Source organism: Aspergillus nidulans, chromosome V (genome assembly GCF_000011425.1).
Source record: "Aspergillus nidulans FGSC A4 chromosome V".
Taxonomy (NCBI): domain Eukaryota; kingdom Fungi; phylum Ascomycota; class Eurotiomycetes; order Eurotiales; family Aspergillaceae; genus Aspergillus; species Aspergillus nidulans.
This window is the reverse complement of record NC_066261.1, coordinates 2,900,921-2,915,191: the sequence shown is the minus strand read 5'-3', so window position 1 is coordinate 2,915,191 and position 14,271 is coordinate 2,900,921. Positions and strand designations below refer to the sequence as shown.

The following is a 14,271-nucleotide window of genomic DNA, read 5'->3' as shown; positions in this document are numbered from 1 at the left end:
CGTCTTAGGCTGTAGGCCATCAGTCCCAGAACCAACCGGCGAAAAGAAGCAAAAAATAAGGCGCAGATGCTGGCCAGATCGAGAATTTTGGTGCAACCCTCCCTCGGTTAGCTGCGTGAGGATTGCCAGGGTCTGGTGAGGAGTTCGTTCTTCTCTGTACTCTTTACTAGATACTCCATACTCCAAGCTGTTCTTCCACCTCACCATACCTGCGAATGCTAGCAGAGTTCCACTCATTATAAGCGCAACATCTTACTCCCCAGGTACACTTTCGTAATACCATGGTTTGAATCCTTGATTCAAGATTGTGAAAGATCAGGTCAAAGAGGGGCGCTGGAGATCAAGCCAGTCGTTCAAAATGTCCCGAGATTGACTCTAATATCTTCTTGCTCGTGACGACAACGGCTTGTGATAATTAAATGATGAATACGGAGCCATACAGCAGTCAGGAGACGACGAATCCCGGCCCAGACCCGTCACGTTTGGAATCCATCTCTAGGGGCTAGTCTCGTATCCGGCTTGAGCTGGCCATACAGAATCAAAGGATGGGGCTATCCTGGCGCTTTCGCAAATTGACCCTCGTATTCGAGGTTTCTAAAACTGACGGACATCAAGCTCCCTCTTAAGAGATCCTCACTGCCCAGGACGTTTCGAAAAGTCGGCCGCCATGGAGCTGACCGTGGCTGAGGTCTCTGGCCTCATCGCCGCCGGGAACTTTGTGCTGCAAATTCTGATCCCGCTGGCCATTCCATGGGCTCTAAGTGCATTTCTGTCGCAGGAAAACTCTGTCATTACATGGTAAGTCCCTGCCTTGCTTATTGTGGTCCGCCAACCAACAAGCCAGGACCATTCTCGCGCGCTTCTTCCACTCCTCTCTCTGGCCCAGCATTCTTGGGATCAGCTCCACAGAGACAGCCGGTGTGCCATGGCGCATTTACCTAACATCCTGGGGCCAAGTAGGCCTGCTATTCCTTCTATCGGTCGCGGCCATTTGCTCGCCATTGGGACTCTACTCATCGATTGAACCCGCCAGTTCAGCCACCGAGAAGCAATTCTCCTATATTGCTGACAGATCGGCATTTAGGTATGGAACCCCCTTACGGAGTGAAGGGCCATTCACACGGTTTTGTGGGACCGAGAGTCCCTGCCCTGGGACAACGATCACCCAGACCTGTGCGACTCGAGGACTGTCAGAGGTTTGTAATGACACGGTCTATGAGAGCAGAATACCCGAAGATCTAGCCAGTGTGTTTAAGGATGGGGCAGCGGCAGTGGGTCCGACTGTGGCCAGTATATTCGACATGCAGTACCGAATGTACAGGAACTCGACAGACCAAAATAGCGAATTGGGCTGGTACACAAAGCCCGACTACCGGACTATGTCTGTGCAGATCCTCGAGGACAAAATCAAGTTGGTAGAGGGCTTGATTACGGATCTCCAGGATGGAGGGATTGGGTTTCGAAACCACACTGCGCCAAAAGCAACCCTAAAGTACGGCGCATCCTGGACGGAGGATATTCTCTTCATCGAGCCAGAGACGGAATGTGTGCCATTGAACCTGAGTATTCATGCGATAACACCACCGTCGAACTTTAACGGACGGTTTCTGGAGAACTTTTCGCTCGTGGACGATGGTGGCTTTGCGGATCTATCACGGACAGCGCCCCCCGGGAGCACTGCAACTGCCATTGAACAGGGTGAACTCGATCTGAAAGACCGGGCATACAGGGCTGCTTGGCTGAATAACCACTATACGATGGTATTCTTGAATATCACCGATGGTGACTCGCAGACTCAAACCCGGGTGGACTCAGTCCACGGCCAGCGAATCGATCTAGGGGATGGGAAGAACAACAACTTCAGTATCACCTTTTCAGCAATCCAAACCAATCTTAATTATGGGGCGTACCTCAATTTCACTGCAACACAGAACAGGACATTCAATCCGCATAACGTTACAGCTCTGGATTTCAGAACCGCATGTAAGTCACCTTGTTAGGTACGTATAATTGCTTGATGCTGACTGTCAGGAGCAACAATATGCGGCGGCACAACAAATTCAAGCCCGTCCAACGTCAACAGTACGCTGGTTGCCTGCGGTCTCGTACTCGGCGCTGCCACGCGAACCGATGGAGGCGATAATAGGATCCTGGATCCTGGCACGCCGTGGACCATCCCGCTGTACTCCTGCGCCACAGCAATAAAAGCACTTGTCAAGACAGTCGAGTTCCAATATAACGGAACGGGGTTCGACGCACTAAAAGTGAGCTCATTCAAGCCCAAGGAGTATAAAACCCCGGCCTCCCTGCCTACCTGGGGCGTCGAGGACCTACCAGAGCACGATATCGACACAGCTCCGCCGATGTGGGGGCTCCTTAGCCCTAACCCAAACGTAACTGCACTCACCCACTACAATATCACGACCATCTCTGCTGCGAGTATACACCTCCCAGGCTACATGACCCCGGAGTACCCGCTACTGCGCGGACTCAACTCTGTTCCCTTGGGCAGCGGGCAGAATCTCCCCGGTGTAGACTTCTATAACCAAGCTCTTATGACGGCATACACTGTTGGCGCGCAAGGATTCGAAAATCCGGAAGCTGATTATTCTGGCGGGCACAGCTTAGCGCTATATGCTAAGTGGCAGGGGCTAAGTAAAACGGTCGATGGAGCAGCGAAAATTATCGACCTCGTCTGGACGGATGTCGCAACGAATGCTGTCGTAGGGACAGCGGGATGGGGACTGACGGCCTCCCCTTCGTCAGCGGCAGATGGGGACCAGAGCTCAAAGAGTGAGAGTAAAAACGTCAATGTTCCAGTCTTCGTGTACGGCAGCCACATTCGATATCGAATACCATGGGCTATCCCGGCGTTTGTGACACTGGGAATCACGGCAATGTTGCTAGCCTTGCTCATGACGATGCTAGTTACCAGGAGAACCGGGTTCGAGAGATTGAGATCGATACTTGAGTCGACAACTCTAGGACGGGTACTTGCGCCGTTAATTCCTGCGCCTGATCATGGCCATGGTCTCGGTGAGGGTGCGGACGTCGAGATAACTGGTCCTGGGGACTGGGTTCGAATGGTAGGTAGGCGCAAGGTTCTGATTACGCCGGAGGTTGTTTCTGTGAATGGGACTGTGCTGGAAGATAAAATGGAGAGCATCCAGATGTCTGCTGGACAAAAACAGCAATTCCAGCCGGGGCCAGTGGCGGATGTTGATGCTGATGCTAATGCGGATGTGATCTCGCCCCTGTATCCAGATAAAGTATATGATAGCTAGTTCGGCAGCTTGCTGCTGTTTCGTCCATTTACTGTCACCATTAGTGCAGGCAGTTTTCCCCTTGAATATTACTTTTTGTCACAGAGATTCATAGGCAGAATCTGATGTACAGCAAAACCCAAACAAAGAACAACCATCAATGGAGGAATGTCTATAAAGCCTTCTTCGACAGCGATATAGCATTATAAATGTGCCTTTGTGGACTTCCGCGCAAGTTTTTTGTTTGAATAATGAATAAATACCGCTATGAAATATCCATATGGAGGGTAGACCGCAATCTGCTTCGCCCTGAGCGCAGTCGTTTATCCCTCTCAGTATTAGCCCTAACCCTAGCCATCCCCATCCGCGATACGCTTCCAAAACACCATGTCCAGTCCGAGGCCCCCAAAACCGATGCCCTGCTCAACTTATGATGCCATGTGTTCACAGTGTAGATTCCACTATATCAAACTCCGCGAGAAAGGCGTCCTCCCCCGACACCTCAACTACCACCCCGGCACGTACCCCGTAATCTTCACCTGCAACCTAAACCTCGACCTCTGCCTCAACAACGGCGGCACCTTCATCAACCACGGCCTAACAGCCCTCGGAACAATACAATCCCATCTAGAATCCCACTTCAAGCTTCCTGTTCCCGTACACAGCCACTGCACCTCATCAACCGTTGGAAGCGCGATTCACATTCACACCAGTCTCCTCTTCGATTTTCCATTTAAGCTCAAGGACGTGAACCGGTGGAAAGGCTGGCTGGCAGAGTTTATGAAGATCAGCGTGTACGAGAAAAGTGATACTCTAAGGCCAAGAGCACTCTATACGACTGGCGATGGGGACTGGAATATCGGCTGCCCCGATGAAGAGGAGGAGCGGCATCTTTGTTGGCAAAGGCTGAGGTGGTTCTTGGAGAGGGAGGGGGTTGGAGTCTTTGTTTAGTGAGTCTACGTATGTAGCTTATTAGCTCCTTGCAATTTGCTAACGTTGCTTTGTTTTCTTGTGGTTTATGGATTGTGGGATTCTGGGAGTGTGAATTGGTTCCATACACGTATATAGCCACAAGCCGTCGTACATGTAGATCATAGACAGACCTTGTAAGCCGTAGGCCCTCTGCCAGTGGAAGTTAACTCTTTTATATCAGACCAGGGGTGCGGTACTTTGCAAACGCAGGGGCTGATCACATCTTCGACAGAGACAAAAGCCAGATTCGTTGTCGCGAAACATGCACAGGCACAACGAACTGTCGAATGCTTGCTCTTAGAATCCCGACTTGTAAATCGAGATCTCCAAATTGGCGGTAGAATGGTAATGAGTGTGTCCGCCAGATATGTACCCCAGGCACTGCCATTAACCAGTCGCCTACCGTCGCGCTGCTCGATCAGATTGATTTTGAGTGACTGTGAGTGCCTCGATGGGTGAGGACGTTGTTCTCATTATGGCAATGAGGCAATTTCTATTGCCTGATCTTATTATGATTGTCGTTTTCTTTACACAGAGGCTGTTTGGGTCATTTCCTTTGTCACACTGTATAGGTCTCTGACCAGGGTACTGGTGGACGTTTCTATCCTTCTTCGTTACCACATCTGCAGAGCAAATTTTATGAATTCCTGGTAATGTGGCTAATCCAATAGGCCTTCTTGAGCAACATATATCTCGTATACTTAGACCAAGTTCTCTCGCGCCCACTCTTCCGCCGTCTGAAGACGCATCCCCCGATGAGCATTCCACGTCTCCTCTGCGTTCCAGGCAACGCCCCTCCCCTCTCCAAACACGATCTGGTACTTTAAGAGCCCGTTCTCGGGATCCTGGGCCAGGTCCCTCTTTGCGGCATCTACAGTCCTGACCCTCCTCTCGAAAGCCCTCCTCATAACACTCTCTACAATATCGGCCAACCGCCCATACGACACCGTATCCCCAGCAACATAGACAATGTTATCCGGATCCCCAAATGACTCCTCAAGAGCAATTTCCGCCGTAACGCGCCCAATATCCGCAGGGCCCGTAACAGTAACTCGATTCTCCCAGCTCCCTAATGCGGTAACGACGCCCTTCTCCGTATCCACAACCCCGAAAGCCCTCTCAAACAAGAAAGATGTAAACATCCCCGTTGAGATAATCACCCATTTCGTCCTATCCTGTGAACGTAGAAGGTCACGCACAGCAAGCTGCTCATCGAATAGATCTTGCGCTGACCCGCGGCCGATGATGTCATAGTCGACTCCAAATTGCCAGGGTATATATCGCGGCACCCTCGCATCGAGGACGGCTCTTGCCAGTTTCAGCTGTGTCCCGCGGCCGGCGGAGAAGCCGGTGGCTGAGATTATTGTATCATAGGCGCTGAAGAGTGATGATAGGGTTGACTGCGACGAGGTTGAGATGTCGGCTGGGACAAGGGTAATGTTGTTGGCTTTCAGCCTTTCCAGTTCCGCCGCTTTAGCAGGGCCTGGGGAGGCGATCGACGACGGACGAAGAAGAACGGAAATGTGTGTTCTGGTAGAAAGTGCAGGATGTTGCGCAAGCGAGAGGAGGATCTCGGTGCCTAATTCGCCAGCTCCAAGAACGAGGATGTTTTCAACCGATGACATGGTGCAAAGCCTTCTAGTTTCTCTTCTGAAAGACAGGTGATTATGACACTGCTTCTTACTTCTGCTGGTTACTGGATCCAGTTTTATACCTATTATCAACTGTTCACGATGTGTGATGATTAGTTATATAATGAATAAGCAATCTGCACTCGGCGACTTTTTGGCTCCGGCGGTGTACTGCATATGGCTTGCAGGCTCACGTTACCCTACTATTACATATACTTTTGCACGTAGTCCAACCGCAAGAATATATATTCAGACTTCTACTCTGTCTATCTTTTTTATACCCGTCTCCTTCCTCTAGAACACAAGCTGATGCTCATGGAAGGGATTTCATCTACCTGGCAGCCGTTACCGGTACGATCTTCAAAAACTGCTAGTAGACCAGCTTTGAATAGTGATGCTACAAATGTCAGGCCTCGAGTGGGATGCGTCTCTAGAGCACTGAGCAACAAACCGGCCAGCCAGATGAAGATCAGGCCGGTCCAAGACTGTCTCTCAGATCGAGCGGTGTAAAGTGAGAGGCGACTGAGAGTTCGTAACCCAGGACCTTATCGAAAGCTGTAACGGGCACTTGAATCCTGCTGTCAATTAAGGAGGTTGTTTGAAATTATATCAACACCCAACTGTGAATGACCGCGTTTAGCATTGCTTTCTTCCACGCCGTTTATGCCAGATATAAACTTGGCAACTATAAAGTTAGTTTTTTTGAAAGACGTTGACAGTGTCATTATCATGAATCGGTGAGTTTTGATCTTGATTAATTTACTTCAAGCAATGTTGCGACATCAAGCATTCTTTGCTTAACTGTAATCTCTCCATCGCTATACAACAGTTTTGCAACAAGATTACTGCTGTCGGTCTCCGGATTGGACGCAGCGATCCAAATTTAAGCTGTCGTCTTTCCAAGCGGCAACTTTATGATCACAATCAAGGCACGTTCAAAGACCAGAGCAAGCCCTGAAGTAGCAAACGGTAGATGTCCGAATCAAGCTTGCACCGCTGCTTGACTTCGAGTCCAAAAGAATGAAAATAGAACGCAGGATACTCAAGTAGCTACCGGGGCCATACCTCTCGGATCACCACTTGGTGAGCGACCTGAACTCAGAGCCAGGCGTTCTTTCTGGGAGTCTCAAACAAGCTGACCCTTGTGTCCAAGCTTCAGCAAGAACTTGCAGTTCTCTTGACCGCCGGCCAGGGTGGAGGCGATCAGATCTTGTCCACCTGGTGCTGACACTGTCAACAGGATCTACCGGGCGTACAGATGCACCTTACAGAGCAGGCGCTCTGCTGCTAGGATTAGCACTGAGGAGGTCGGGGTCGATCCTGAAGCTCTTCGACCAGAGCGAAATGCGACGTTGGCCCTGGAGTATCGGCTGAGTGTCTGACTTGTTCCTAAGCTTCAATGTTTATTCAACCCAAGTCGTCTCCATTCGTGGGTCCCTAGTCTCCAGTTTATTGCATTTAACGGCTGGCACCCGTGACCCCCAGCGTTCTCCGGTTGCCGTAACAAATGGCTTGTAGTCAACATGCAGATCTGGTCAGCTAGTCAATAATGATGAGTCCTTGAATATTGACTCATTGTCAGTTGCCTTGATTGTTACCTATCACAGCAGTAATCCATCCCACGCTTACGTGGATACGAATTGTGGCGACAGGGATTAGAGTCAAAGAGACCAAAGTGAAGCTATTCGCACAGGACCAGCTTCGCGGCCAATTCGCGGGCACTTAGCGGCCGATTTACGGCCAGTTCACGGCCTGAGTGCCTGGGGCAGGAGTCGGGCGAGGAGCAGATCATGTGACCTTCCCGGGCTGTGCAGAATCTGATGGAACCTCCATGGCTTCCGCGAAGGAGGACTGTTGGGGCCAATCGTGGGAGTTCCTTTTCAACGTAGGCGATAACAACCCCACCGCCTCAGAAGCTCTGGCCGGCATCTAGAACGACAGGGCCGATCTTCTCTTAACACTACGAAAGGGTCCTCTGGCCCGGAAAGAGTCGGGTCGAACGCGGGGCTTCCACCGTGCTCCATCGGCCACTTGAAGACGAAAACCAGCAAAAGGAACCCAAGAGACCCAAGAGGAACCGCAGAGGAACCGCAGAGGAACCGCAGAACAACCGAAAGAGCAACCGCAATAGTGCTTCTAGCAGAATTGGCTTCAAGGCTCTGAACGGCGGCTGCCCGTAGCGATGACGCCATTTTCTGGGGTCATGTCGCTATTTTTGCCATAAAGAAAAAGAAAAAGGAATCTTCGAATAGTCAAAAGTTTGGATCTGGATCAAAAAAGAAGCAAAAATGGCGTTGGGACGAGGCGAGTGGCGTGGACGAAAGTACTGAGGTGGGGGTGGAGCTTGATATGGGGCGGTGATCGGGGATGTTCACAAGTAGCGATTCAGGGACAGCCCATGACAGGAACAGCTTCCAGCCATGATCTCATCACTTTTGATCTTTGGTTGTGGCACAAATCAGCCGTGGGAATGTATCGCAGGGAGAGATGCCCCTGGCCGCCCTGATTTGGCGCTCGAGGCTTGTGCAGAGTTGGCTGGATCAAAGTAGCGCATTTGGCAGCGGCACTAAAATGGAATCAGTTAGAAGCACGACACCAGAATGGCATGTGAACCCCCCACTGATAAAGCTCTTTGGCAGTTTGTCTTTCCTTGCCTTTCCAATTGTCACGGTCTCTGCTTCGTTGGACTTCACTACCCCCAATTCCTCAATCCTTCTTCTCTCGTTGCTTCTTTCGCAACTTCCTCGTCTGCATTGACCCTGGGCCTACCGATGCACCCTCATCCCACATTCTACTGTGATCCTTTTCATTGAGCGTTCGAGCATAAAAGAGCCTTCGTTCCCCGCCGATACCGTCGTCGAGGTTGAATTTTTCTTTTTTTTCGTTCTCAATCGGTTGCCAGAATCTGACGTTCTGCTTCCATCGCTAATCGATCATGGCCATCATTGACACCACAAAAGACCTTTCGGCCCTTTTCACCCAGCAGGTCCGTGCGAGTCCCAACGCCCTCGCTCTGGAGGATGACAAAACCTCATACACCTATGCAGAGCTAGATAAAGAAGTTGAGGAACTGTCGCGGCGACTGCGCAGCTATGGCGTCAGTCGGGACAGTCTCGTTGGTGTGTTACTCCCCCGCAGTGCTCATTTCGTCATTGCCTGCTTGGCGGCGCTGCGGGCGGGGGGAGCGTTCCTCGTCTTGGAGCTGGCGTACCCCCCAGATCTGCTTGCCGACGTGCTCGAAGATGCCACTCCAGCAGTAGTGGTCACGCACCGGTCAGAGACCGGTAAGATTAAGGGCAGCGTCCCCGTCATCAGTCTCGACGAGCCCCCTGTCGACGCCAATGGCCATACTGTTGAGCCCGGCCCGTTACCGGTTGACGATGACTTGGACCGGCTGGCTTTCGTCTCGTACTCGTCCGGCACTACCGGTAAACCAAAAGGAATTGCAAACCCTCACCGAGCTCCTGTTCTCTCATATAACCTGCGTTTCGGCGTCCAGGATCTTCAACCGGGCGATCGCGTGGCTTGTAATGTCTTCTTCATCTGGGAAATCCTGCGTCCCTTGATCCGCGGTGCGACGGTGGTCGCCGTCCCAGATGACCACAGCTATGACCCGGCGGCACTTGTCGATCTTCTTGCCTCGAGGCATATCACCGAAACACTCATGACCCCGACTCTCCTTGCCACTATCCTCTCTCGACACTCTGATATCGGAGCTCGATTACCGGAACTGCGTACGTTGTGGCTAAACGGCGAGGTCGTTACTACTGATCTAGCGCGACGGGCGATTAGGGCACTCCCTAACACCCGACTGCTCAATTGTTATAGCGCATGCGAAACCCATGAGATTGCGTGCGGTGATATCAAAGAAATCGTAAGCGACGAATCCCAGTACTGCCCAGTAGGTCCTCTGCTCGACCCCAAACACGCCTACATTGTCAACGAGCAGGGCGAGAAGGTAGAGGAGGGAGTTTCTGGTGAACTCTGCGTTGGCGGGCCCATGCTTGCAAGAGGGTATATCAACCGCCCAGAGACGACCGCCAAGGCATTTATTCCCGATCCGTTTTCAAATTCTCCAGGAGCTGTCATGTACCGCACTGGAGACCGGGCGCGTATGTTGCCGTCGGGTCTTCTTGAGATCACTGGTCGCGTTGGTGCAATGATCAAGCTGCGCGGATATTCCGTAGTCCCGGGCAAGGTCGAGAATGATATTGTCAAGCACCTCGCGGTCCGACAGTGTGCCGTCGTTGCACACGGGGAGGGCTTGGAAAGGCAGCTGGTGGCATACATTGTTGCCGACCAGGAACACTCTGAGGAGCGTCCAACCGTGGAGATTAACTCCTCCGGCCACAGCCCAGGTGCCCGAAGAGCCCTGACCAAATTCCTCGCTCACTATATGATTCCCGCCCTATGGGTGCAGGTTGATGAACTGCCTACCCACGAGGTGTCCGGAAAGATTGATCTCAAACGCCTTCCTCCGCCCCCGACCGAAGTCCTCGCCAACGGGAACGGAAAGAAGGAAGATCCCATCGGCATTGAGGACATTGCAGCAATCTGGGCGGTCGCGCTCAAGGTTCCCAAAGCGACGCTTAAGCCTGAAGACAACTTCTTTGATCTCGGTGGTCACTCGCTTTCGATTGCGGACCTCTCTTCTAGGCTGTCGCGGAAATTCGGTTTCCGCATCCCCATCGTACGCCTGGCAGAAAATTCAACGCTGAGCGGTCATTTGGATACCGTGCGAGCGATCCGAGACGGCCACACTGCTGCTGTGCAGGCAGATTTACCAGCAGTTCTTCGCACAGATGCCACACTTGACGAAGAAATTCGTTCAGACGCGAAGATATGCTCCCTCACAGACGCCAAGACAGTTCTGCTGACCGGTGTGACTGGCTTTCTCGGTGCATTCCTTCTCAAGGACCTCGTTGACAGCACATCTGCACACATCATCTGTCTCGTGAGATTCAACGAGCCTGAGGACGATGACCAGCCGGGTGGTGTTGCGCGAATTCGCCGCAACCTCCTTGACCTTGGTCTTTGGAATGACTCCATAATGGAGCGTGTCGAGATCCTTCCAGGAAATCTTTCCCGTTCGAGGTTTGGCCTCACGCCCGACGCATTCCAGGAACTGGCGCAACGTGTCGACGTTATTGTCCATGCTGCGGCCTCAGTCAACCTGGTCTACCCGTACGCAGCCCTGCGCGCTGCGAACGTGGGTGGCACTCGCGAAATCCTCCGCCTGGCGAGCCAAGGCGGCGCGACCGTGCAGTATGTGTCGACCAACGGTGTCTTGCCCCCTTCTGGGGAGAAAGGGTGGCCGGAGGACACAATGTTGGACATGAAGGACGTGCCAACAAAGCTGCTGGATGGGTACGGACAAACTAAGTGGGTAGCAGAACAGCTTGTCCTTGAGGCCGGTCGTCGGGGTCTCCCTGTAAGGGTTCACCGCATCGGCACAGTCAGCGGTCACAGTCAGTCAGGTGCTGCAAATGCCTGGGATCTTCTCACTGCTTTGATCGTGGAGTCGATCAAATTGGGCAAATACCCTGATGTTGAGGGCTGGCGCGCGGAAATGACTCCAGTGGACTTTGTTAGCAAAGCTATTATCCACCTCGCGAATCAGACTGCAGTGGAACAGACTGTTTTCCATATCGGAGACCCTGATCCAGTGAACACCCGATCTGTCTTCGAGGACTTGAAGACACTCGGTTACCCCACTGAGCCGCTTTCCTGGGACGACTGGGTAGCGCTCTGGACGAGCCAGCGGGGTCACGTCAAAGGTGGCGATGGTGGCTTTACAGTTGATATCCTTCGCAGCGGTATGCCATCAATCGAGTTCCTTCGCGGCATCGTGGTCCTAGACAACTCTGCCACTCGTCCCATCCGTCGGGAAGTAGAGCGGCCAAAGGTAGACCGGTTCCTCCTTGAGACATACACCCGGCATTGGTTTGCCCGAGGATGGCTGAAAAGGCCGCCTATTCGGCAGCGGCAGCTCAGCCCTATCCCCAAGGGTCCTCTTAGCGGCAAAGTAGCAGTCGTTACTGGCGCTTCGTCTGGTATCGGAGCTGCGGTCGCGACGGCTCTGGCCAGAGAAGGCGCCCATGTCGCTCTCGGTGCCCGCCGTTTAGATGCATTGGAATCCCTGAAAGAGAAGCTCTCTGCTAGCGGCGTCAAGGTTGTCACTTGCAAGACCGATGTTACTGACAGGAAGCAGGTCGAGGGTCTCGTGAAGGCAGCAACCGAGGAGCTAGGTCCAGTGGACATCCTCGTGGCTTGCGCTGGCGTAATGTACTTTACAATGATGGCCAATACCCAAATGGACGAGTGGGAGCGGACAGTCGATGTGAACTGCAAGGGTATTCTCAACTCTCTTGCATCTACTGTACCCGGAATGCTGGCGCGCGGTAAGGGTCACGTTGTGGCGATTTCTTCAGACGCCGGTCGCAAGGTCTTTCCAGGACTGGGAGTATATTCGGCCAGTAAGTTCTTCGTTGAGGCAACCCTTCAGGCACTGCGTTTGGAGACGGCCGGTCAAGGCTTGCGGGTAACAGCCGTACAACCTGGAAACACAGCCACCGACCTCCTGGGCATGTCAACCGATGCAGAGGCCATCAAGAAGTACGGCGAGCCATCCGGGGCACAGATCTTGGACCCCGAGGATGTTGCCAACTCCATTATCTACGCTCTCCGCCAGCCTGAACATGTTGCCATGAACGAGATCCTGATTGAGCCGCGAGACGAGCCAATCTAGACGAGGTAGACTTGCATTTGTCGCATTGGGTCCATGTCGCGTGGGTGGCGTTGCTATTGTCACTTAAATGACAGCTGTTGCTTGGGATTGATTGTCGCTTTGGGTTTGCGTCCTTTTTACGCAATGTAGACAGATATAGGTAGAGCAGCTAGTCGTCATAATGATTTGCACGCTTGGATTTCTTGTCCTAGGATATATCTCGCTGAGTACAAGGTACATCCGGTCACGTCGAGTCGGGGTATTATTATTCTCGGATGCCGTGGATCCAGGAATGCGGGCGCGAGGGCCCTTAAATAGGCGGATGAGAATCCGGCCCCTGCTCGGGCCCATGGGGTCAGCCTATCATTTGCGCTCACCCCTCACATGGTGCCATAGATCAGCATTATAGGATCATTTCAGTCCGAGGGTTTAGTCGACTTACCAACGAATGGTTTAACATCCGTGATCTCGGTTACCAAGCAAAATAAAGCAGGCGTAGCTGAACATGCCGCACCTCCAAGTTCATGGCATCCTTAAGTAATATTAAACAACATATCTGACAAGGCATTGATCAACTGATCAATGAGCACATCTTCAACGCGTTATGGTCACACCTAAATTATGGCCTTTTTGCCCCGCGAATTTTCTATTTTCCGTCTCACAACTGGCTTGGACGGGTAAGCGGTTCACATGCGTGTCTTTCAAGGAATAAATGGTCCGAAGCCGACTCGGTCGCATGCAATTCTCGAGGGTAATGTCGACTTCATATATAATCAGGGGAGGAAGACGTCGTTTTCAGGATAAACTGACTGGTAAGGTCGGTCAGCAGGCCTGCCAGGTAGTGGGATAACGAGGTCATAATGGAGAGTTTGATATAGGCGCAGAGGTATCCGGAGCCAGACAACGCGACTGATAAAAGCGGAGGCCTGGCCTATTCGCCGTCCTATGGGACTGGAAAGTCTATCGACCTTAAACAATGGCGCCATTGTTTTATCGACGCATGGAACAGTCTCTATCGGCGAGTCTGGTCCCGTCAGCACACTCATGCCATTTCAGGGTACAGGACCCAAACGGTAATGATGCCTCCTTGCCGCGAAGAATTCACGTGCTTCTCTGGTCATATGCTGCATCTTCCTTTCGTTATCACAACTGAGCTCCATCCTCATGCATATACAAACATGGCGTCCACAGTCATTGGATCAGACCGACCTCACCGTCTGTAGACGGTGAGGTTACCTTGTCACCCTTATAAAGCCACTGCGTTTGCCTCGCCATTCTTTGTCACAAGATACTCCCATCTTATCGTTATTGGCCTCCTCCAAGACGATCCTGGATCCTTCTGTATCTTCTGCGGCCTTGCTCACCTGAGAAGAGACAGCTTGCTTCCATCTGGACGTCGATTGCTTAGACAAGATCGCGTTGTTCACTGACAAATACGAATACGCTGATATGATGAAGGACTGAAGTAGTGTATGGACTGATCCACATTGCTCGAGTCCACCACCAGCACAAAAGAATCTGTTTCTAGGGCAGTTTGTATATGTTCAAAACCCCAGTCATACAGTTCGTGAATAGCTCAGATGTTTGTTCAACATCGAACCGGTTATATCCAAGGTGGGGGATATGCATGGAACATATGAGCATATCTCCCTGGGTTCTGAAATCTGTGTTGAATTCT

The 14,271-nt window shown here is 52.0% G+C and overlaps 4 protein-coding genes across 4 annotated transcripts, besides 1 other annotated feature; 3 read left to right on the top strand and 1 right to left on the bottom strand.

Moving 5' to 3' along the window:
* Positions 1 to 14,271: part of a sequence feature (contig 1.93 620..340023(-1)) that runs on past both edges of the window.
* Positions 668 to 3,284, top strand: ANIA_05315 (uncharacterized protein; the record flags this gene model as incomplete). Its single annotated transcript, XM_657827.1, has 3 exons — positions 668 to 798; positions 845 to 1,983; positions 2,035 to 3,284. The coding sequence occupies 3 exons, from the start codon at positions 668 to 670 to the stop codon at positions 3,282 to 3,284; spliced, it is 2,520 nt and encodes an 839-aa protein (XP_662919.1).
* Positions 3,651 to 4,353, top strand: ANIA_05316 (uncharacterized protein; the record flags this gene model as incomplete). Its single annotated transcript, XM_657828.1, has 2 exons — positions 3,651 to 4,213; positions 4,332 to 4,353. The coding sequence occupies 2 exons, from the start codon at positions 3,651 to 3,653 to the stop codon at positions 4,351 to 4,353; spliced, it is 585 nt and encodes a 194-aa protein (XP_662920.1).
* ANIA_05317 (uncharacterized protein) lies at positions 4,937 to 5,860 on the bottom strand (the record flags this gene model as incomplete). Its single annotated transcript, XM_657829.1, has 2 exons — positions 4,937 to 5,353; positions 5,435 to 5,860. The coding sequence occupies 2 exons, from the start codon at positions 5,858 to 5,860 to the stop codon at positions 4,937 to 4,939; spliced, it is 843 nt and encodes a 280-aa protein (XP_662921.1).
* On the top strand, positions 8,576 to 12,770 carry ANIA_05318 (uncharacterized protein). The gene has a single exon (XM_657830.2). The coding sequence runs from the start codon at positions 8,802 to 8,804 to the stop codon at positions 12,612 to 12,614; it is 3,813 nt and encodes a 1,270-aa protein (XP_662922.1). The 5' UTR covers positions 8,576 to 8,801; the 3' UTR covers positions 12,615 to 12,770.